General features: G+C 34.6%; 1 protein-coding gene across 1 annotated transcript in view; it reads left to right on the forward strand.

Annotated features, from left to right (window-relative positions):
- Positions 1-26773, forward strand: part of osmr (oncostatin M receptor) — a 42542-nt gene that overhangs the window by 10027 nt on the left and 5742 nt on the right. The window contains exons 4-13 of the mRNA XM_056457329.1: positions 900-1160; positions 4845-4974; positions 7888-8036; positions 11482-11615; positions 13563-13713; positions 14920-14996; positions 17157-17562; positions 20821-20922; positions 21609-21761; positions 25875-26027. Coding sequence (XP_056313304.1) covers positions 900-1160; positions 4845-4974; positions 7888-8036; positions 11482-11615; positions 13563-13713; positions 14920-14996; positions 17157-17562; positions 20821-20922; positions 21609-21761; positions 25875-26027 — 1716 coding nt within the window. The remainder of the gene's footprint in view (positions 1-899; positions 1161-4844; positions 4975-7887; positions 8037-11481; positions 11616-13562; positions 13714-14919; positions 14997-17156; positions 17563-20820; positions 20923-21608; positions 21762-25874; positions 26028-26773) is intronic.

Raw genomic sequence — 26773 nt, forward strand, 5'->3', positions numbered from 1 at the left:
TCTCTCTCTCTCTCTCTCTCTCTCTCTCTATTAAAAAAAAAAAAAAAAAAAAAAAAAAATTCTACTAATGTTTTTGCTTCTTAGACTTTTACACGCCTGAAACTTGTCTATAGCGCTTGTTCACTGCTGCTCTTATAGTTGTGTAAATTGCTTCCTTGTCCTCATTTGTAAGTCGCTTTGGATAAAAGCGTCTGCTAAATGACTAAATGTAAATGTAAATGTAAACATGCAAATTCCACACAGAAATGACAACTGACCCAGCCGGGACTCGAACCAGCAACCTTCTTGCTGTGAGGAGATAGTACTTACCACTGAGCTACAGTGCCACCCATACTAATAGATTATATGACCAAACGATCACATTTTGACACCACTATCAGCAAACAAAAAGATTTATAAAGAAAGTCTTATAAACAGTTTATTTGCAATCCTGGGTTATCAAGTTTACTGTAAACACGGTTAATGGATGATCTCAATAAGCAGATTTTTCAGAGTTAATCTGCATATAGCTCAAGAAACATTTGTGTTACCTAAAATCAATGCAGATTCATTGTAAACAGAAGGTTAAGATGCATAAAATATATACAGTTGAAGTCAGAACTTTTGTACGATTGTATAGCGATGGTTTGTTCTGTAGACAATTGAAAAAAACTATAGATTAAGGGGCTAATAATATTGACTTAAAAATGCTTTAAAAAAATGTAAAACTGCTTTTATTCTAGCCGAAATAAAACAAATAAGACTTTCTCCAGAAGAAAAAATATTATAGGAAATACTGTGAAAATTTCCTTGCTCTGTTAAACATCATTTGGAAAATATATAAAAAAAGAAATTCACAGGAGGGCGAATAAGTTTGACTTCAATTGTACATAATTGATTTTTTACTGGTTTTCCTGCAGGCCAGGTGAGCTCGGATGAAATCCTGCTGTTTCCAGATGACCAGGTGTTACGTGAAGGCTCAACGGTAATGCTCTGCTGTGTTTATCCCAGAGACACTTCACACATCAGCTCAATGTTCTTCGGCAACACTCCCTACGAGGTCATCAACATCAGCCCCCGAGTCAAAGCCATTCGAGTGGACAACCTCAAAGCCACCAATGCATACGGCATCAACTTCTACTGCCATATGACCAGTGACGTAGCTTATAACTTTGTCACTTGTGAGTATTATAGATGATGCGCCTTTTCTTCCAGATCTTTTATATCCATTAATTATAAGGTATATAAAAATATCCGTTAATTAACAGTTGTTGTATTTTGAGATTTGCGGGTGTTTTTGTTTATGGTTATGAATTGCATTGTGGGATGTTGATCTCTGCTCTTTCGACTTTTTAAGTTGGAAATTAAACTCTGCACTTTAACAAAGTGACTTTTATTGACATTTTAGTAGTTTGAATCAATGAATTGTATAAGAAATACGTCTGTAAAGGAACAGAAAAGTTCTGGCAGTTTGTTCCCAGGATGTTGTACCGTAACTTACAGCACCAACAGTAACTTATGACTAGGGCCAGACAGAATCTGCGGACGTTTTTTGCTATTTCTGCAGAGAATTTTGGTAAAATCTAAGGATTTCTGCAGAATTATTTTGGGTTTATCATAACCTTAATAAAACCTTATCAAAACCTTAATATGTGAAATAAAAATATTATCTTTTTAACTTTTATTTAATGTTTAAAATGCTAATTAGATCCACTTTATTTGGTAAATAAAGCAAGACTCTCATATAATATATGTATATAATATCTCTATTAAAAGGCAGAAAATACTACTTTAAAACTGCATTGTACATTAATCAGATGAACATTTCCACATTAGTCAATAACATTACTGTGATTAATTTAAAAACTGAATATAGATGTACACACATTTACACATTTAGAAAATCTGCAGAATTTCAACACAATCTCATGACAATTCGTAACGTTTTGATTTAGTGGCTAATTCGTATGAATTCGTACGATCTAATTCATACAATTTAGTACTATTTGCTCATCCCCCAATGACGGTTGGGTTTAGGGGTGGGGTTAGGTGCCACGCCTCCTTTTTAAAATCATACAATTTCGTACGACTCGTACGACAATTTCATACGAATTCGTATGAATTAGCCACTAAACTGACAAAACGTAAAATACTTACGTTTTCTCGTGAGATCAGGGTGGGAAATCTGTGGAAAATCTGCAGAATTCTGGGAAGCACGGGGAGAACATGCAAACTCCATACAGAAATGCCAACTAACCCTGCCGAGGCTCGAACCAGCAACCTTCTTGCTGTGAGGCGAACGTGCTACCCACTGCGCCACCGCGTCGCCGGATTGTGTATTAATATACCTATATTATTTTATAATTCATTCATTCATCTTCTTTTCGGCTTAGTCCCTTTATTATTTTATAATATTAATTATAAATTAAATTGATTTATAATATGAACTATTATTATCAATTACACTGCATAGTTTGTGTATTAATTATAAATGAATGAATTATTATGAAGGCTACCAAAAAGCCTTCAGTCAACATTAGTGAGGTTTATTCTTTTATCGCTTCATTAATATTAATGATACAGATGGCAGAATCATAATGCTCGACACAATGTCCTTTTATTTATAATATTGGTATTTTATTGGCAATAAAAAAGTACATTAATATCTGTTTTATAAAAATTCAGTTTTAATGCATTAATTGTTCACAACAGTGTAAATAAGTAAATAATGTTTTTTTTTACAAATATTTTTTAAATGTAATAAAAATTTTAAATAATAATAATTATTAATTATTTAATTGTATTTTTTAAATTACTTATTTACATGACTATTATTTTATGACATTATTTACTTGTTTACATTGTGTACATTTACTTGATATTGTTACATTAATTTACGTATTAAGTTGTCTATTTACTTCTTTACATTATGTTAGTTACTCATTTACATTTTCTTTATTTACTTATTTACATTACAGTATTTACATTCTTCATTTACACATTTATTTTATTTATTTATTATTTATCGTCATTTATTTATCGTCATCAATTATTTGTTGTCATTTACATATTTAAATTAAATTATTTACTTATTTACATTATTTTATTTACTTGATTTACCTTCTCTTCATTTACTTATTTACATTGCGTTATTTACTTATTTACATTACGTTAATTACTTATTTACATTCTCTTCATTTACTTATTTACATTACGTTATTTACTTATTTACATTACGTTATTTACTTATTTACATTACATTATTTACTTATTTACATTACATTATTTACTTATTTACATTACATTATTTACTTATTTACATTCTTTTCATTTACTTATTTACATTCTCTTCATTTACTTATTTACATTACGTTATTTACTTATTTACATTCTCTTCATTTACTTATTTACATTCTCTTCATTTACTTATTTACATTACGTTATTTACTTATTTACATTCTCTTCATTTACTTATTTACATTCTCTTTATTTACTTATTTACATTACGTTATTTACTTATTTACATTCTCTTCATTTACTTATTTACATTACGTTATTTACTTATTTACATTACGTTATTTACTTATTTACCTTCTCTTAATTTACTTATTTACATTACGTTATTTACTTATTTACATTACATTATTTACTTATTTACATTACATTATTTACATTCTCTTCATTTACACAATTACTTAAAATTATTTATCGTCATTTATTATGTGTTGTCATTTACATATTTAAATTAATTCATTTACTTATTTACATAATTTTATTTACTCAATTTACATTCTCTTCATTTACTTATTTACATGATATTATTTATTTATTTACATTCTCTTAATTTACTTATTTACATGATATTATTTATTTATTTACATTTTCTTCATTTACTTATTTACATGATATTATTTACTTATTTACATGATATTATTTATTTATTTACATTTTCTTCATTTACTTATTTACATGATATTATTTACTTATTTACATGATATTATTTATTTATTTACATGATATTATTTACTTATTTACATGATATTATTTACTTATTTACATGATATTATTTATTTATTTACATGATATTATTTACTTATTTACATGATATTATTTACTTATTTACATTCCCTTCATTTACTTATTTACATAATTTTATTTACTCAATTTACATTCTCTTCATTTACTTATTTACATGATATTATTTACTTATTTACATTCCCTTCATTTACTTATTTACATGATATTATTTACTTATTTACATTACATCATTTACTTATTTACATTCTCTTCATTTACTTTACATGATATTATTTACTTATTTACCTTCTATTCATTTATATATTTACATTAAATTTACCTTTACATTATTTTATTTACTTAATATTCTTTATTTATTTACATGACATTATTTACATGACATTATTTACATGACATTATGTACTGTTTACATTGCCATAACATTTGTTACTTAATTTGCTAATTAGCTTTTTTTGTAATTAGCATATCTATTGAATTAGCAACAAATGATGTGTAATTGCAGTGGTTTCAGTACTAGGATTATTATTAGTTTTAAACAATGCATTAAAAAAAGAAACAGCAAAAAAATAAATAAATAAAACCATAACCATATATTTTTTTTAAAGTTATTTAGGGGACTACTGCTAATTAAAAATATAAATCATTTATATAAAACATTAATAAAAAAAATACTTTAATAAAATAACAAAATTTCTGCAAAGCATTTTTCTGTAAAGCCTTGAAACACGAAGACAAAATTAGTAGTTGTAAAAGTGAACTGTTATTTTTCTTCCATGCATGATGAGAGATTTCTGATAAGGTTTTAATTTCTGCTTAACTTTGATCAGTTCCTCCTGAGAAACCTCAGCACTTCAGATGTGAGACTGCAGACATGCGTAACATCAACTGCTCATGGCAAATACTCAGAGCTCCAAACCTAAACGGCAGTTATAGAAGGACGTACACATTACTCATCAGGTCAGTCTGATTTTATCACCACTGAAGAAGAACACACTATCTGCCCTGCTCAAGTTATCTGTGATTTCTACTGGAAATGACATTTAAAAATGCATTTAAACAGCATGCATAATGCTTTCAGTAGAATAAAACAGAATACACAGTACAAACAGAAATTTAAGACTACAAGATATTACATGAGCGATATCACACAAGTAGCAGTGGGATATGGCTGTATACTGGCACTGGTGGGAGGCGTGTGTTGGCTTGAGTGCCTTAGTGTCTCACCAGTGACAATATACAGCCACATCGCACTGCTACAAGTGTGATATTGCGTTTATACAACAGTTTGACAGCATAATCATGTATATAAAAAAAGAAAATCAAACACAGAGAGTCTCAGAAACCCTTTTGCAAGAGGGACTACTTTCTTCCGCCGTTCACTCACATCTGCTGCTGATATCAGAACAGCAGAAACTGTTGCTACTTCACCAACGTCACTTTACAGCTAGTATTTGAATGATTTTCTAGCGTAATGTCTAAAGTGAAGACAAAACAGGCCGTTTTGCTGACATTTTAAGATTATAAGGCTGAACGACATAAAATGCCATCAGTCTACAGAGATTTCTCAATATTTTTCTGTTGCAATCGGGAGATCACAATAATTAACCCTGAAAAAAAAACAGAGCAACTCAAGCACTACCAGATTACTATGGTATACATACAGCACTACAAACTACCAAATAGAGAGATCGGCTTATAACGTATTTGTCAAACTGTCCTCTGCTTGCCACTTCTGTGGGTGAAGTAATACACAAAGGTGAAGAGGCTTTACGAGTGCTGATATTACTTTAATATATCACGGCAATCAGCCAATCAGATTCGAGAACCAGACAGAACTGTTGTATAAATAATATTGAATCATGAATATTAATCACTGACCTTTAAAGGAAAGTTCACCCAAATTCTATCATCTGTGGAAGATAATCTCCTGTGAAATTGTGATTCGTTTTCAAATATTTCCCAAGTGCTGCTTGGTTTAAAACTAAATTTTAATAGGTAATCTCTAATACCTCATTTTTGTACATAATATTTGATTAATTAGTTTGCAAGGTGGTAAATATTCTGAGTAATGTGCGATTTAAAGGCTTAATTTGGATAAAGCTGATCATTTTGCAATAGAGATTGACAATAGCACAATTCTTCCCTCTGTGCAGGTAAAGAGTTTGGGTGTCATCTTGGATGGCACACTCTCATATGCAGGTCACATCAATAATATTATGCATATTTCCACCTGCGTAATATCACTCGTCTCCGCCCTTCTCTCACAACCAATAACACAGCAATTCTTATCCACGCATTAGTTACTTCCCTTCTTGACTACTGTAATGCACTTCTTTCTGGGCTTCCATCCAAACTTCTCCGTAAACTCCAACTGGTTCAGAACCATGCAGCTCGTGTCATCTCTAGGACCCCACCTCACGAGCATATCACACCACTCCTCTATCAGCTTCACTGGCTTCCAGTAAAGTATCGTATTGATTTTAAAATATTACTTCTAACTTTCAAGGCACTTCATAATCTCACTCCTCAATATCTCACCGAACTTCTCCATATCTACACACCTTCTCGCACTCTTAGATCAGCCAACTCCTTCTCCCTGGTACCACCTCGCACTCGATTGAGCACAATGGGAGACAGATCCTTCAGCTCTATGGCTCCTCGGCTATGGAACTCGCTTCCCCTAGATCTAAGGAGCATTGATAGTCTTCACACTTTTAAATCTTGTTTAAAGACCCATCTTTTTAAGCAGGCTTTCCTTTAACAATTTTTTATCATGTTATTTTATATTCGCTATTGTATTTGGTGTTATTGACCTGTTTGGTCAACGCAATCTCACAGCAATTCGTAACAAAATCGTATGAATTCATACGATCTAATTCGTACAATTTAGTACGATTTGCTCATCACCCAATGACGGTTGAGGTTAGGTGCCACGCCTCCTTTTTAAAATCGTACATTTTCGTACAACTTAACTCGTACAAATTCATATGAATTAGCGACTAAACTGGCAATACGTAAAATACTTACGTTTCCTCATGAGATCAGGCTGGTTTGGTCAATGATTGTTTAGTAATGTTTTATTATTTGATTTAATTTGTTTTAGCTTGGCTGTTGATGCTTATTCCAAGGCGATCTTGGGCGCCATTTACAAATAAAATGAATTATTATTATTATTAAGACAATTGGACAAGAGTGGTTTGTTCTGTAGCCAATCCTTATAATTTCAATCAAAAGCCAAGCAATCTAATTTCTAGAGGGTGCTAATAATATTGACCTAAACAATAAATATATAAAACTCTTTTATTACAGGCAAACTAAAAGAAATCAGATTTCTTTTCTACTGAAAAATAAAATATTATAGGAAACATTGTGACAATGCCCTTGCTCTGTTAAATATCACTTGGGAAATATTTGATATTGTCTTTATATTTATATATTTATATAAGTTTTTGGGGTGCGGTTAGGGAACACTTTATTTTGCTGGTCCATTTGAGTATTATTAGACCGTCTGCTTAATATCTGTTGATACTTCTCCTTCAACAGACATTTAACTGACTATGAGAAGCTTTGTAAGTACATGTCAACTTACACTGACCCCAACCTAACAGTCTACTTATAATCTAATGAGAATTAGTTGGCATGTAGATGCAATGTAACTTAAGTTCAACAAACGGACCATCAAAATAAAGTGTGACTGGCGGTTATAATGATGCAATATAATGACATGAGTAAATGGTGACAGAATTATGAATTTGGAGTGAACTATCCCTTTATCTGGTTGCAAAAGGGTCAAAATGCCACTTATTTCAGTGTTAACTCATTTTAAGTTGAATAAAACTCACTTTAACAGCATTTTCTCCTTGTTTTCAGTGACTCCAGAACTGTGAGCTGTAATTTCAATCCTCCATCCTGCGGTTTTAAAGTCGTGCCACATCAGATCACCTACAACGTCACCTTACTCGTGAGAAACAGTTTGGGACGAGAGAGCAAATCTGACATATTCAATATCACAGACAGAGGTGAATATGGGCTGAAATACACACAGCAGAGATTGAGGATCGTAAACCGTATCGCTCAGTTGGACAGTTGAAAGATCTGGGTCAGAAAAACAAAAGGTTGTAAGTTGAAACCACAAGAAAAGATGCTTTCAATTTGATTAGAGTACAAGTTGACAAAAGAGACACGTTATCATTTACAGCTGGCATTCAAATGCGTCTCCTTTGTCTACTTTCAACCACTTTCTGATAAGGGAGCTTTTTCTGGTTCTCCCTGCCAACCCGAGACTTGTCAAAAGTATCAAGTTCTGTACCGATCAGTACTCAAATTTTTAAAATGTCCATTTCCCGCTAACATTTGAGTGCTGTTGAGTGCACACACTGATTGGCCATTGTGTTGACCTGCTCAACAGAAATTACTGTGATTGGTCGTGAAGGTCATCAGTTCACTGAGTGCAAACACAGATACACTCACCGGCCACTTTATTAGGTACACCTTACAAGTACCAAGTTTGACCCCCTTTTTCCTTCAGAACTACCTTAATCCTTTTTAGCATAGATTCAACAAGGTACTGGAAAATTCCTCAGAGATTTGGGTCCATATTGACATGAAGGCATAATGCAGCTGCTGCAGATTTGTCAGCTTTAATGTGAATCTCCTGTTCCACCACATCCCAAAGGTGCTCTATTTGAATACAGTGAATTCATTGTCATGTTCAAGAAACCAGTCTGAGATGATTCGCGCTTTATGACATGGCGCGTTATCCTGCTGAAAGTAGCCATCAGAAGAGAAGTACACTGGTCATAAAGGGATGGACATGGTCAGCAACAATACTCAAGTAGGCTGTGGTGTTGATATGAGGCTTAAATTGTACTTAAGGGCCCAAAGTGTGCCAAGAAAATCCCCCACACTATTACACCACCACCACCAGCCTGAACTGTTGATTCAAGGCAGGATGGATCCATGCTTTCATGTTGTTGACGCCAAATTCTGACCCTACCATCCGAATGTTGCAGCAGAAATCGAGACTCATCAGACCAGGCAACGTTTCTCCAATCTTCTATTGTCCAATTTTGGTGATCCTGTGTGAATTGTAGCCTCAGTTTCCTGTTTTTAGCTGACAGGAGTGGCACCCGGTGTGGTCTTCTGCTGCTGTAGCCTATCTGCCTCAAGGTTGGACGTGTTGTGCGTTCAGAGATGCTCTTCTGCATAGCTCGGTTGTAACGAGTGGTTATTTGAGTTACTGTTGCCTTTCTATCAGCTGGAACCAGTCTGGCCATTCTCCTCTGGCATCAACAAGTCATTTGCGCCCACAGAACTGCCGCTCACTGGATATTTTCTCTTTTTTCCAGACCTAAAGATGGTTGTGCGTGAAAATCCCAGTAGATCAGCAGTTTTTGAAATACTCAGACCAGCCTGTCTGGCACCAACAACCATGACACATTCAAAGTCACTTAAATCCCCTTTCTTCCCCATTCTGATGCTCGGTTTGAACTGCAGCAGATCCCTTTGACCATGTCTACATGCCTAAATGCATTAAGTTGCTGCCATGTGATTGGCTGATTAGAAGATTGCGTTATCAAGCAGTTGGACAGGTCTACCTAATAAAGTGGAGCACGTTTTAAAGTTGCGTAGATCAGTTGATCCATCATCAGATCCCTCAAATGTCTTTCGGATGAGACATTAAACCGAGGTCCTGACTCTCCATGGTCTGTGCTCTCTGTGGTCATTAAAAAAAATCCCATGGCACTTCTCGTAAAGAGTAGGGGTGTAACCCAGGTGTTCTGGCCAAATTCCCTCCATCAGCCCTTGCCCATCATGGCTTCCCTATCATTTCCATCCACTGAATTGGCTCTATCACTGTCTCTCCACTTCACCTGTAGCTGACGTGTGGTGGGCGCACTTGTATCCTTGGTCCTGTGGCTGCGTCGCATCATCCAAGCGGATGCTGTCCACTGTTGCTGAAGTGGAGAGACCCCCTTCATAATTGTGAAGAGCTTTGGGTGTATGGCCATACACAATAAATTGCGTTATACAAAATACACACAAATACACATTACATATGTCAATTTATAGACAGATCAGCTGATCTACATGACTTTGAAATGCTACGTTGTATTTATCCGCGCTCTAAACATTTAATTTTTTTTAGTACCGATTGGCACCAAATTTGATACTTTTGACAACCCTACTTGTGTTTCAGAGAAGGGTAACCAGGGTTGGATGTAAGGATTAACACAGAAGAATGACAGACAGAAACTCAGACATGACCAACAGTCACAAATACCACAGTAAAGCCGCACTTCTTTTCGTCACACAACACTTTCTGCCCATAGACTTCCATTCATGTGCATGCAAATGTGGCAGACTGAAAACACAAGCTCGCACGAAAAATGTCACATAATCGTTCATAAAAGTTCAAGCTTGCGAAATTGCATAATGTGATCGCATGAGACCAGTGGAAGATCAAAACATGACCTCTCTGTACAGAAATTTAAAATATGGACCAATCGCTCACCATTTTAACATCTAATCATCTTGTTTAATCTTGCCCCTTTTTGCAGCACCGTACGACAGAATTTTGCATGCTCAAACTCAAGTGTGACCGCAGATTAAGATTGAACCAGGAAGTTTCCCAAAGTTACCCAATTATTCAGCCTTCCTGCAATGATGAATGAGCCACACAAAAAATGCTTCACAACATTCACTGTGTAGGCACGCACGCACGCACACACACACACACACACACACACACACACACACACACACACACACACACACACACACGTTTTTGCTTATCTAGTCACGGCAAATGTGACAGGATGCCCACCAAATGGGTAAATATGCTGCTGTATCCATTAGTTACTATACAAAATAAACCTGATTTAACATCTACACCCCAGGATTGCTGTTGTGTGATTGAAGCGTCCTCATTTATAGTTGTGCTCACTATGCAGCTGTACTGAGTCCAGCGGTTATGAATTGTGTAGCTCAAAAAGTATTGTTGAAAATGCTATTGAAAAATACAAAGTGTAGCACTTAATGCTTCTGAGTTGCAGTTTGATCACAGAGAGTTGGAACAGATCTTTTAATCCTATTTTTTCTTTGCAAATCCTGTCTTATCGACATGATTATACGCTTTAATACTAAGACATGGTAAAACGCGACTGTCAATCAATATTGGTGGGTGGGGAAAACAGCACTGCTACGTAAGATCGCTGGGATATGGATCCTAGTTTGTCAGGAAATTAAAAAAAGAGACTTGTTGCGTTTATATTACTCCAATATGACTGTGGACACACTATACCTACACACAGTTCTGTCCAAACAGCTTCCAAAACTTTGCACTATAACCGCACTTTAACACTAGGTGTAAATAGGCCTCAAATCATCACTATTGTATGCTTTAGCTCAAGTTGCATATCGGAAATAACTCTTTACTTTGTTTTCCATTCAATCTCGCTTCAGTTTTTCCAGTGCCTCAGCGTCTTGAAGTGACTGCAGGTGTGTTTGATTCACTGGTGATCCTACATCTAAACGGCAGTTTCAGTGGACTTCAACTAATTTGCCAGATTGAACTTGAGCCAGGAGGAACCGTACAGGTGATTCATCACATTAAAGGTTTTCTCTTTCCTGTTGCAAAATAGACTTACAAATAATAAGATGCCATCTGAGGGAGTTTCTGAACACCTTATAAACTTGATTAATCTCTCTTACCACATCAAATCTACCACAAATGATCTTTAGCAGAGCTGCTGAGGCACATCCTGTTTTTAAAGAGCAGGTCATATGAGATTTTAAAGTGTCCTAATTTTGTGTTTTAGTCCCTTACGGTATAATAAATGCACATAGGCTTGGAAAACATTGTAATGTATCTAATATGCAACTATTATTAGAATAATTTTGCAATGATTTCGATTTGGTTCTTTTGAATCAATTCAGAGCTCAAAGTCCATGTGAAATCAAAATTTACTGTTTTTATTTTGCATATTGGTTATGCTTTAGATCAGGGATGTCAAACCGAATTCCTGGAGGGCCGCAGCCCTGCACAGTTTAGTTCCAACCCTAATTAAACACAGCTGATCAAACTAATTAAGTCTTTCAGTCTTGTTTGAAACCTATAGGTAAGTGTGTTGAAGCAGGGCTGGAACTAAACTGTGCAGGGCTGCGGCCCTCCAAGAATTGAGTTTGACATCCCTGCTTTATACCAATAATTAATCCACTCGAGTTAATCCACTGAAAAAATGTTTGTTTTGGTAATCAAAGTTTGAGCATTTGCTTCTGCGTTAGATGTGTTGGTGCTTCTCTGTTGACGTCAGTTTGACGACTTCAGTGACAATATTCTTAACCACTCCTGTACCGTTAGTTTGCTCTGAGGGAATGATGCGCAAAACGAAAGCCCCGCCTCCTACTCAATATTCAGTTCCAGTTGAAAGTGCATCAGCATACTGAAATAAAAGTCTCAGCAACTACCAGTTCAGGTGAACTTTAGTGTCTGTAAACCCCTCCCTCTCTAAGCCAATTTTGCTCTGATTGGTCAGCTGGCCAACTCTGTTTTGATTTTTCCATGAGAGAAACAAAATTTCTCACATTTCAGATTGTTTACGCATCACAGATAAATGTGGATTATGCAAATGTGTTCACAATATTGTTAACCACGCCCCTCTCACCGTTAGTTTGCTATAAGAGAATGATGCTCAAAAAGAAAGCCCCGCCACATATTCAATATTCAGTTGGAAGTACATCAACATACTGAAATAAGTCCCAGCAACTACCAGTTTATGTGGACTTTAGGGTCTGTAAACCCCTCCCTTCCATAAGTCAACTCTGCTCTGATTGGTCAGCTGGCCAACTCTGTTTTGATTGATATTTCCATATGAGAAAGGACGTTTCTCACATTGCACATTGTTCGTATGTCACAGACAGGTGGAGATTATGCAAATGTGTTCACACTATTCTTAACCACGCCCCGCACAAAAAGCCCCGCCTCCTACTCAGTATTCAGTTTTAAGTACATCAACATATCGAACTAAAGGTCTTAGCAAGTTCCAACTTACACAAACTGTAAGGTTTGTAAACTGCTCCCTTTCGTAAGCCAGCTCTGCTCTGATTGGTCAGCTGGTCACCTCTGTTTTTTTATATATTTCCATATGAGAAAGAAAGTTTCTGACATTTCAAATTGTTCGTATGTCACAGATAGGTGGGGATTATACAAATGTGTTACTTAGAATTTTTTGATGTACAGTAGTTAATATAATATAAAATTAAATAATATAAAATTAAATAATATAATATAATATAATATAATATAATATAATATAATATAATATAATATAATATAATATAATATAATATAATATAATATAATATAATATAAATGATTTGATAAGGAAATTCAGAGCTGAAACTTTCTTTTGAGAGTCAACATCTTTGTTAAGCATGCACTTTTTAATTAATATCTTGGCAGACTGTTTACATTGAAGGACAGCAATGTTACAAATGGCAAATAAGATATTTTAAAGATGAAAGGTGTTGTTATTGTCTTATAGGAGTTAGTTCAGGATGGATCAGACTCAGTGCAGCTGTATGTGTTCAGACTGCAGAACCTGACGCCAAGCACACAGTACACCAGCAGGGGGCGCTGCGCAGTACAGGCTAAACACTGGGGCCAATGGACAGCACAGTGGCTCTTCATCACAGGTGAACTAAAGGCCCTTATACTGTATACTCAAAGAGAAACTCTTTTATGTTGCGGTTTAGGGGTTAAACGATGCCTGAATCTCATTTGAAGGCATATACTGTTACTGCATATACTGTATACTGTTTAAAGAGATAGTTCAGCCAAAAATGACTATTTCCTCAGCATTTACTCACAGTCTAAACGTTTATGAGTTTCTTTCTTCTGTAAAAACACAAAGGAAGATATTCTGGAAAATGTTTCAAACCAGCAGCCACTGACCATCCATAGTAGGAGGGAAAATATTCAATGGCTGTTTATCTTCCTTTGTGTTTAACAGAAGAAACGCAAACATGTTTGAATCAAGCAGAGGGCGAGTAAACAATGACAGAATTTTCATTCCGGGGTGAACCGTCCCTTTAAATACTTTTTTTTAGATGGGAACATTCTCATGCAAGAGTACCTGGTCTTAAAATGAACAAGGCATATCATAGTTTCTTACATAAAGTGCCGTAATACATTTAACAATATTATGTGTAACGGAGGCCAGCTAGTAAGTGCTGTGCAGGTAAACCTCACTCCTCGGACCTCTAAAGGTGCTCTAGCGATAGACGCTAGAGGCCATGATCTTTAGCCTCCTTGGTAGAGGACCCGACTCCCATGCGGAAGGATGTCGGTTCAATACCAGCTCGGACCGGTGGGGTTACATAAGCATGAGACTAATAGATTATTTAGAAACTATATAACTTCAATTAAGTTACTTTCTAATCCAATTCATATATTTTTACACATTTATGTACTTAATTTATTTCGATTTGTATTATTTATTCTAATGTGATTTGTATTTGTTTTTACATATTATAATCAATTGTTAAAATGTATTTTAATATTTTTGATAATTTTATCATTGTAAAATTTACTATGAATCAATTTTGTATCTATCTATTTTTACTTATTTAATCAATTTCTAAATGAATTATTTTTTAAAATATCATGAGTATTATCTTAATCCTTTTTAATTGCACTTATGTGTAAATTAAATTAAAGTTTATTTGTCTAGTGTTTTTAATAATAAATATTGTTCTAAAGCAGCTTTTACAAAATATATCAAGGCCTTAATAGTTATTCAAGAATTATCCCTACCAATAACAGACTTTGTACAGTAAGAAAATGCAAACATTTAGATTTTTTATGTCTCCTTCCTTCCTTCCTTCCTTATTTCCTTGCAGAGCCTCTAGTGACTGTAGAACTGTGGAGACAGATCAAGAAACATCCCAATCGCAACATCACACTTCTGTGGAAACCTGTACGTTTATTTTTCTTATCATTTCTGTCATCAACTAAACAGCACAGCATGAGATTAAACATGTATTTGCTTTTAACCATATTATCTTAGTGTCAAGAAATTTAATTTACAGTTTAAATCTTACAATTTTTGTTTAAGTCGGTGTCATTATTTGTAATTTGTGATGTCGATATATTTTATTAAATATATACACAAAGTTACATAAACAGACATGGATAAAATTGTTGGTACTCATCAATTTTGTCCAGGCCAATTTCATTAGATTGCCTTTAAATGAACCAGAATTCGAGCAATATCTGTCTTTCATGAGTATATTTTCAGTCATTTTTGATTAGTCATTACTTTTTCAGAATCAAGTTCTTTCAGTGACCTGGTTTTCTTTTGTCAATGGAAGTGTACCAACAATTTTGTCCATGTCTGTATATAAATCTTTAATTTAACTGAAATTAAATCACATATATATGTAAACACATATATACATATATATATACACATATATACACATACACACACATGTATACGTATATATGTATGTATACTGTATATATGTATACGTATATATGTATATGTATTTATATATATATATATGTATATATATGTATATATATATATATATATATATATATATATATATATATATATATATATATATATATATACACACACACACACACACATATACATATATACATATACATATATATATATATATATATATATATATATATATATATATATATATATATATACATATATATATATGTGTGTGTGTATATATATATATATATATATATATATATATATATATATATATATATATATATATGTGTGTGTGTGTGTATATATATATATATATGTGTATATATATATGTGTATATATATATATATATGTGTATATATATATATATATATATATGTGTGTGTGTGTGTATATATATATATATATGTGTATATATATATGTGTATATATATATATATATGTGTATATATATATATATATATATATATATATATATATATATATATATATATATATATATATGAATGAATGTTGCATCACCAGGCTACTCACGTTTCCTGCAGAGTCTCATGTAACTTTTTGGGTGTTTCAGCTTTAATTTCCCGACTCATGAACGTTTCACTCATGCCCCCATGACAAACTGGGGTATTTGAAACGAATATGAAGGACTGGTGGAGGAGTGTTGTTTTTACTGATACCGCACGTCGAATGGAAATAAAAAAAAAAAAACTACGCATTTCGTGTGTGTATGCAGTCCTTTACTGACAGCCACATGTGTGGATCTCGTCACAAAATGCGGCGCAAAGTCCTACATGAAATATGCTGTTTACATGGTCGACTCTTAATCAGAGTATTGTGTTAATCATGTTAAAATCGTATTAAAGTATTGTTGTCCATGTAAACGTACTCGATGTTCGACTCAACCACACCGTAAAGGCTCTGCGAACTTGGGTTTGCGAAGCAGCATTTTCTGTATACGTACATCAAAAGCAAGTACGCTATGGCTCATGCTTATTGACAGTGAAAGATGATTTACAGTTAGTCATGTCAGGAATCCAACCACAGTTTAGCATGTTGTCCTCACAGAAAAAGTAATCAGGTAAGCTGTATATTTATGTTTCAATTAATGCTACACACTTTAAACGCAGTAATTAATATGTGAATGATGCATTATAATTTTGGCTCGAGTTAGGGGTGCCTGGAAATGTTCACAGTATGTCTGATAATATTTTTTCTTCTGGAGAAAGTCTTATTTGTTTTATTTCAGCTAGAATAAAAGTTTTTAATTTTTTTAAAAGCCATTTTAAGGTCACAATTATTAGCCCCCTTAAGCAATATTTTTTTGATCGTCTACATAACAAACCATCATTATACAGCGATTTGCCTAATTATCCTAACTTGCCTAATTAACCTAGTTAAGCCTTTAAATGTCATACTGAATACTAGTATCTTAAAAAATATCTAGTCAAATATTATGTACTGCAAAGATAAAATAATTTGGTTATGAAACTATTATGTGTAAAATTGTGTTATGTTTATATTCAATATTTGAAAAGGAATTAAAACTGTGTGTAACTTAATTACATATAAACAGGAATACACAAATATCGGCTGATCCCGCATGTGTTCCTCTTCCTCAGGTCAGCAGTGACCCGCAGCTGCACATTGAAGCGTATGAGGTGTGTGTGAGCAGCATTAATCCACAGAGGAGTGTGTGTATGAATGTCACACAGACGCAGGTGGAGTTAAACACAGATCTCCACATGCATGATGTCACTGTGAAGGCCGCCATTCGCACTGGTTTATCTGTACCGTCACACATCACCATTCCTTCAGCACGTACAGAGGAAAAGCCTATTTCTGCTTCACATTCAGTCATAAAGAGGATTGTGGGTAATGATGAGGGATTCCACCTCACCTGGACGAGAGACTCTGGCGCTACCTGTGATTACGTCGTAGAGTGGTGCATGCTGGGTATTGAGCCTCCCTGCATTTTACTGTGGAGGAAGGTTCCAGCCAATCAGACGTCCTTACAGCTGAATGCAGGTATACTGAAGTGTTTGAGTGCCTACAATACAAGAAGATTCATAATTATTAATAATAATAATAATAATAATAATGTTTGAAAATGTATCACTAAAACTACATTAATTGACATGTGGGTTATACCAAACAAATCTAGTCAGTCAAATCTAGTCACCTGACAAAAGTCTTGTTGTGGATCCCAGTTGTAAGAGCAACAAATAATAACTTGACTTCTAGTTGATCATTTGGAAAAGTGGCAGAAAGTCAATTTTTTCTGATGAATCATCTGTTGAACTGCATCCCAATCATCACAAATACTGCAGAAGACCTATTGGAACCCAAGATTCTCACAGAAATCAGTCAAGTTTGATGAAGAAAAAACCATGGTTTGGGGTTACATTCAGAGGCGCAAAAAGGGGGTATGCAGTATATGCGTCGCATAGGGGTCGCCAAAACGATTTTCGAAATTATCCTTATTAAAAGTTTCAAATAACAAAAATAAATAAATATGTTTTGTTAAAAATGTTTATTTTGCATTTTATGCGAGTATAATATTGTATTTTATTAAATAAAAATTATACCATGAGTTGCATAAGTTGGCACACACGTTTTAATTCAAAATCATTTAAGACAATAACATGCAGTCACACAGCCAAGTTTAAAGTGCTCATGTAGACGTAACTGTTTACATTTTTTTTTTACATTTTTATCAAAATAAACTGTCAAATCATACATACAGTCCAATTTGAACTTGAACCCGCATACCCCTCAGTAAATGTGTAGTTGCGCCCCTGGTTACATTCAGTATGGGGGCATGCGAAAGATCTGCAGAGTGGATGGCAACATCAACAGCCACAGGTCTCAAGACATTTGTGCAGCCCATTACATTACAAACCACAGGAGAGGGCAAATTCTTCAGCAGGATAGCGCTCCATCTCATACTTCAGCCTCAACATCAAAGTTCCTGAAAGCAAAGAAGGTCAAGGGGCTCCAGGATTGGCCAGTCCAGTCACCAGAATGAACATTATTGAGCATGTCTAGGATAAGATGAAAGAGGAGGCATTGAAGATGAATCCAAAGACTCTTGATGAACTCTGGGAGTTCTGCAAGAACGCTTTTTTTGTCATTCTAGATGACTTTATTAATCAGTGATTTGCAACCCAGGCTCATTCTGAAAACGTAGTCCCGCGGACGTTTCTGGACACCGTGAATTATGTAGCAGGGGGTATGTATGACTGCATTTAATTTTTTTAAACGAACGCTACGGGGCGGTGTGACGCCATTCCTTTTCGCGTTTAGCAGCTAACCGCTTACCTCGCGTGGAGGGCTTTCCCGCCGCAACCAGTTTATCCAGTTAGCTCGGTGGACTGGAGATGACCACGATGACGGTGTTCGACTCCGGCCGGGGAACAGCGGGTCCAGAAATCAGGTAAGACAAAAACAGAATCCCAAAAACAAAATGAACGAGTGAATAACAAGGTGAGAATGTGGTAAAATCCGAAAACATGGTAAAAATCAGACGAGGGCTTTTATTTTTCTGGATGGCTTTTGTAAATCGTTGGTTGGGTTTAGGGAAATAAATGGGTGGGTGGGTCAATCGATAAAATTGGTTGGGTTTAGGTAAGGAGGAGTGTAGGTCTGTCGATTGGTCGGCCGGCCAGTCAGTCTTCCAGTCATTCATTCAGTCAGACAGACGCTCGGTCAACAGCTGCCTCTGGAAAATTTACACGAGAACAGCGGGCGCGAATGGCACTTACGAGAGAAATCTGAGATACCAAAGGCGCACGCAGCGGCCTCTCATGGACTCGCAAAAACTGCAAAAACATGTATTTCGCGGTCTCCAGAAATGTCCACGGGACTACGTTTTCAGAATGAGCCTGGGTTCGTTATTCGAGTCATTGCAGAAATGTATGGATGCAGTCCTCCAAGCTCATGGGAGTCAAACACAATATTCATTCTGTTTCCACTGCAGCATGACTTTATATTCTATACTGGACATTATTTCTGTTCAGTGACAAGACTTTGGTCTAAGCAAAGTCAGACGTTACTGTCCTAATGAAATCATTCAAAATCAAGACATGATCATATTTTATTTTGGTAAAATACATATGAGCCACTTCTGATACCAAATGATCCACTAGAAATCAAGTTATTATATTTGTTGTTCCTAAAACTTGGATAGGCCTCAATAATTGTCAGGTATAGTGTATTTGTAACATTATTATTTTTTAAAAACTATTTGAGAATTACAGATTGGCCACAAAAACTGTGATTAATTGTTATTTTAAAGCTTTATTTTTTTGCTACTGTCCTTCAAATCTGTACATTTAACAGAAATACATTTAGTATGATTAATTATTTTATTTTAATTATTTTTACATTATTTTACAGTGTTTATTCAGGCATAATTTGACTTTTTTTCCCCAAAAGTTTATTTGAAACGTTAAAGTAGACAATATTTTATTATTATTTATTTATTTATTTATTTTTATTCACATAACATTTTAATAAATATAAATTATGATACAGTATATAATATTCAATTTCTGCTTTGAAATGTAAATAATAATAATATATTTTTATACAGTCATGTAAAAAGTATTGATGCTTTTATTTTTAAGCTTTTAAAGTGAACCTAACTTCCAAAATGTTGCTGGCGTATTTTAATTACGTGCTGGTTTTGACCATACATTTCACCTTTGTTTAAAGTACACATGAAATCAAAACTAACCATATTGATTTTGTTAGCTCACATTGCTAGTTTTGGAGTGAACAATTGATCTGTGTCATTAAGAAATAATAAATGTTTGCTCTTGTAATCTAAAATTGAAACCTGTAAATGCACTTCCCGTTTGTTTTCAGTCAAATTCTCAGATTACGTCTATCTGAGATATTGGGCGGGGCTAACATACTTAGCCACGCCCCTCCAACTCTGTTATGACAACAAACAGAAATGTTGAAGTGGAGGAGTCTGTTATGTTGTAATAACTCTCCCCAAACCCTTTTCCTGATCTTTCTGAATGAAAAATGCAGTAGTAAACACAAGCCTTGCCTGCTGTTCTCTCATTTTATATTCCGTTTCTCTAAAAACTGAGTCACAAACAAAAAAAAACGGTCGCAGATTCTGGTTCATGCAGACTTTAAGGACAGATTAATCTTGATAATATATAGTTTAAATGGTATAATATAAAAGTACATAATTAAAAACTTACATGACATTTCCAGGTCTAGAAATACAGCTTGCTTGTTTTTTAATTTTTTGAAATGTAATTTTCACAGGAGATTTTACAGCAGGAGTTCAGTACATGTTTACAATTTATGGCTGCGGCGCTGATGGACCCAGACTTCATGAGAAACAGACTGGATATCTCAAAGAACTGAGTAAGAGCACAAGCACACTTTACCTGACACTTACTTATCTGACTGTATTTGTCCACCTTATCTTTTCCATACAAGCAGACATTTGTAACTCAAATATGCGAGGCTTCCATTATTATCCGCTTTCAGCTATCTTACCTGAGCAAAAGCTGTCTGTTGTGCAGCTTGATATTGAATATGTGTAGTTCTCATATTATTAGTAACCCTGAAGCACAAAACCAGCGTTAGTTGTCTCAATAGTGCAAAATGCATAGTATGAGTCTAAATTATTTTTGTTTTATGCCTAAAACCCATATTGCACTTCAAAATGCGCCACACAGTCTCTATTGGAGACAGGTCGGGATGGCAGACAGGCCAGTCAAGTACCTGTATCCTCTTCCACTGCAGCTAGGACTTTGAAAAACAATAACAACAACATCTAGCATTAACAAAAATAAGTCTGGCAGTGCTAATCTAACCGAGCAGTTGATTATGCAGAGCTCATCCTGACTGAAATGCAGAAAACTTCTCCAGAATGATCTGATAGACTGAGAAGCTCATCCAGAAAATCAGGACTACCGTTAGTAAAAGGAAAACTATTCCATTTAATACGGTGTCTCTGCTTTTTCACATGACCGTATATTGCAATTGAACATTTTATTTCAATAAGTTCTGAATGTTTTTAAGCTTCATGTGTGAATGTTTTGCAGGGCCAAAGCAGTACCCGACACTGCTCTCTCATCCAGACATCACCTGCTCATCTGTAAACCTCACATGGAGATTCAATGAGCAGGATCTCAAACACCCTGGATTCATTACAGGATATGTGATCAGAGTCCGTTCAGAAGGCAGTTCTGAGCTCTGTGAGTGTGACGTTACTCCTAAATGAGAATTAAAAACTTACTACACTGCAAAAAATGTGATTTTCTGTCTCGTTACTAGTGCAAATATCTAAGAATTCTTAAATCAAAAAGCATTCATTCATTTTCTTTTCGGCTTAGTCCCTTTATTAATCTGTGGTCGCCACAGCGGAATGAACCGCAAACTTATCTAGCACGTTTTACACAGTGGATGCCCTCAGTACATGTAAACTCCACACAGAAATGCCAACTGACCCAACTGAAGCTCAAACCAGCGATCTTCTAGCTATGAGGTGATTGTGCTACCCACTGCGCCACCGCATCGCCCTCAAGAAGCATTTTTTAGATAAAAAAATTAATTGTTTTCAGAAATAATCAGTCAAAATTAAGTTAAAACAAGCAAACATTTTCTACCAGTGGGGTTAAATAAACTTATTACAATGTCAAACCAAAAAAAAAAGGATTATTTTATTTATCCCACTGGCAGTTTTATTTAAGGAAAAACTCACTTAATTTGACTTATGTCTGAAAACAAGACCAAAGGCGACGCGGTGGCGCAGTAGGTAGTGCTGTCGCCTCACAGCAAGAAGGTTGCTGGTTCGAGCCTCGGCCGGGTCAGTTGGCATTTCTGTGGGGAGTTTGCATGTTCTCCCAGTGTTCGCGTGGGTTTCCTCCGGGTGCTCCGGTTTCCTCCACAAGTCCAAAGACGTGGTACAGGTGAATTTGTCCATAGTGTATGTGTGTGCAAATGAGTGTGTATAGGAATCCTAGTGATGGGCTGAGGCTGGAGGGGCATCCACTGCTTAAAACATATGCTGGATAAATCAGCGGTTTCTGCTTTGGCAGCGCCAGAATAATAAAGGGACTAAGCCGAAAAGAAAATGAATGAAGACCATATTTAGATTTACCTATCTAGAAAGTGCTTCTAGATGTACATTTTTAACAGATATTTGGACTAGAAACAAGAAAAAAAAAAAAACGGTATCACTTTATCATAACCACACATAATAAATCATTTATTAAGCATTAGCAAACAGTTTATTCATTATCTGTTTAGCGTTAACTCTACATTAATGTATGTTAGCAAGCAGTTTATAACTACAGAGACAAATGCTGTGTTCTTGACTTATAAACACATGTACAATGTGCCTAATGATTGTATTTTCATATGATTTATTTTTCATGACTAAATTAAGTATTGCATTATTTACAAACCAGTTATTTAAGAATAGTTGGTGGTTTTTAAAGATCATCCAGAACGAGTTAGTAAATGAATAATAAACTATTGAAATCAGCGTTTATTTATCTTATTACTCGGGCAGATAGAATTAGTTAATATGTTTGTTAAGAAATGCTTTATTAACTCAACTTCATCCAGTTTTGTGACCTAATCTAAAGTGAGGACTGTTTATGCTTTGTAAATCACATATAAATGACAATTAAAGGCTCAGTTATATTCTAAACTGGGAAAACAGAAAATAAACTACTTTATTCATTTCTATTTATTTTAAGATACACAAATGAACTCATATCCAATGAAAAATAGATCTTCGCAACCTTATCTAAAATAGATTACAGTGCAGTTTAAACATCACTAAATAACATGGAAATGTTACATCATAATTTATTGTTAAATTATTATATTGTTGTTGTTTTATCCAATTTTTACAGTAATTTATTTTTTAGATAGGATTGCAAAGATTATTGTTTATTTAATACTAAGCCTTTACTTGTCATTTATATGTGATTTATAAAGCATAGATAGTGCTCACTTTAGATTAGGTCACAAAACTAGATGAAGTTGAGTTAATAAAGCATTTATTAACTCAATTCTGAATTGCTTTAAAAACCACCGACTACTCTTGAATGCAACTGAATTGTAAATAATGCAATACTTATTTTAGTCATGAAAAGTAAATGATTATTAAAGTATGAAAATACAATCATTAAGCACATTATAAATGTGTTGGTCAAGAATAGAGCATTTGTAGATGCAGTTATAAACTGCTTACTAACGTTTTTATAATGTAGAGTTAATGCTTAACAGATAATGAATTCACTATTTGCTAATACTTAATAAATGATTCATAGTGTGTAGTTATTATAAAGTGTTACCAAGAAATAAAAACTAAGTAAGAAAAGCATTTGTTGTAGTGTAAGACTGAGATTTGAAATATTTAGAAATCAGTGCTGGTGAATTATTTTATTCTAGTTTTTACTGCAGTAATTTGGTCCATTAGTTAAAGTGTTTACTAACATGAACAAACAATTAGTAATACATTTATTACGACATACATTGATGTTAACAAGAATTAAAGACAGTTAACAAGCACAACTTTGGGTTTTAATAAGGCAATAGTTAGTGTTGATTAAACTATGATTATTAAATGCTTTACAAGATTATTCATACTTAGTTAATTTTAGTAAATACAATACCTTACATTAATTATGGGCTGTTATTCTAAAGTGTTACCAAAGAAAGCACAGTATTATATGCAAGTAAAGCATCTACTTAAACCATTTATTACGCAATCATTGAATAATCATCAAATAAACCCTGGAGAGTTACTGGGGTTATTACAACACACGATTACCATTTATAGTTCCTTATTCCCCATAAAGGGTTAATCTTTCAGATAATATATGTGATTTATTTCTTTTACATAAAGTAATATAATTAATATATATATATACCCATACATACATAGGCCACTTTATTAGGTACACCTATCCAACTGCTCATTAACAAAATTTTCTAATCGGCCAATCACATGGTAGCAACTCAATGCATTTAGACAGGTAGACATGGTCAAGACGATCTGCTGCAGCTGAAACCGAGCATCAGAATGGGGAAGAAAGGTGATTTAAGTGACTTTGAATGTGGCATGGTTGTTTGTGCCAGACGGGCTGGTCTGAGTATTTCAGAAACTGCTGATCTACTGGGAAATTCACGCACAACCATCTCCAGGGTTTACAGAGAATGGTCAGAAAAAGAGAAAATATCCAGTGAGCGGCAGTTCTGTTCAGTTCTTCGCCAGAGGTCAAGAATGGCCAGACTGGTTCCAGCTGATAGAAAAGAAACAGTAACTCAAATAACTACTCGTTACAGCCAAGGTCTGCAGAAGAGCATCTGTGAATGCACAACACGTCCAACCTTGAGTCGGATGGGCTACAGCAGCAGACGACCACACCGGGTGCCACTCTTGTCAGCTAAGAACAGGAAACTGAGGCTACAATTGGCACAGGCTCACCAAAACTGGACAGTAGAAGATTACAAACGTTGCCTGGTCTGATAAATCTTGATTTCTGCTGCCACATTCGGATGGTAGGGTCAGAATTTGCCGTCAACAACATCCAAGCATGGATTTATCCTACCTTGTATCAATAGTTCAGGCTGGTAGTGGTGGTGTAGAGGATATTTTCTTGGCACACTTTGGGATCATTAGTACCAATTAAGCATCGAGTCAACACCACAGCCTACCTGAGTTAGTGTTGCTGACCATGTCCATCCCTTTATGACCACAGTGTACCCATCTTCTGATGGCTACATCCAGCAGGATAACGTGCCTTATCATAAAGCGTGAATCATCTCAGACTGGTTTCTTGAACATGACAATGAGTTCACTGTACTCAAATGGCCTCCACAGTCACCAGTTCTCAATCCAATAGAGCCCCTTTAGGATGTGGTGGAACGATGATATCATGTCAATATGAATAAAAATCTCTTAATCTTTTTTTCTATAATGCACATTCTGCTACGTTAGATGTAAGAGTTTATCATATACATTTACCCTGAGCTAAATTAATAAAAAAACATCATTGAAAATGTAAAAGAACATGTAAATAGGGGAAAAATTATAATTAGAAATAAATGATAAAATGATTTGCACAACTCAGTCTCAGGGGTCACATATACCCCAATCTATTGGACAGTGCTGCAAATCTCAAGATAACAGGAAGGTTAAAAGAATTTTAAAAATTAAAATGACCTATTAAACATATTTTTGTCCACATACTGTTAATAAAATTGCACAACAGTTAGATTTAGGCTAATAGGATGATGTTACTCCTCTGTCTTCTTAAAACCTCATGCATGTCTCCTGTTGGTTGTGGCAGTTTCCTTCAGTCAGTCGGTGAATGACCCTCACAGCAAGTCTCTGACCGTCAGCGGACTCCAGGAGAACCAGCCGTACACTTTTCACCTGGCCGCCTGTACGTCTGCGGGCTGTGGACCAGAAAGCAGAGCCACCTTCAGAACCAGACAGAACCGTGAGCTCAGAAACTCACACAAACAACACCATAACTGAGTACAAGATTGCTATATGGTGTACTTCGGTTTTAAAGGAAAAGTAAATAAATAAATAAATAAATAAAAATGTCACAACTTACTTTACATATTAGGTCACTTCAGCCCTGTTACTTACAAATGTACAACTAATGAAAAAAAAGTATTAGTGAAATTCCATTTTTTAAAATATTTGTTTAACAGAGATTTTTAAAACTAATTTTTAGTTTTAATAGTTTTAATAACCATTTTCAAATTGTTTCGTCTTTGCCATGATGACTACATAATATTTTACTTATTATTTTGTAAGATACTAGTATTCAGCTTAAAGTGACATTTAAAGGCTTAAGCTCCGGTCAGATCACACGATTTTTATTGTCTGCTACAAAAGTCACAACATCAGATTATGCGATTTTTTTTTTATGATAAAATCTTGACTTGTGCCAGACTACAGATTCCTTCACAATCAGTCATCTCATGATGTCTACGACGAGCGTTATTTCCCAAAGCAGTCACAAGTGTTGTTATAACAATATTTCGTATCATATTAATTTCAATGTGTTTTTTTTTTTTTATCTCATGTCAATCTCAATTAACACTGATGCTTGCTGAAAACTAGGGTACATTATTTAAGGGCATTCGTTATGATATTAATAGGCTCAAACGTATATTTTCTTTTTATTAATAAGATATTTTCTTTTAAATCTAAAAATATAATTTCCAGCTGGGC

Source organism: Danio aesculapii, chromosome 5, assembly GCF_903798145.1.
Source record: "Danio aesculapii chromosome 5, fDanAes4.1, whole genome shotgun sequence".
NCBI classification, from domain to species: Eukaryota; Metazoa; Chordata; class Actinopteri; order Cypriniformes; family Danionidae; genus Danio; species Danio aesculapii.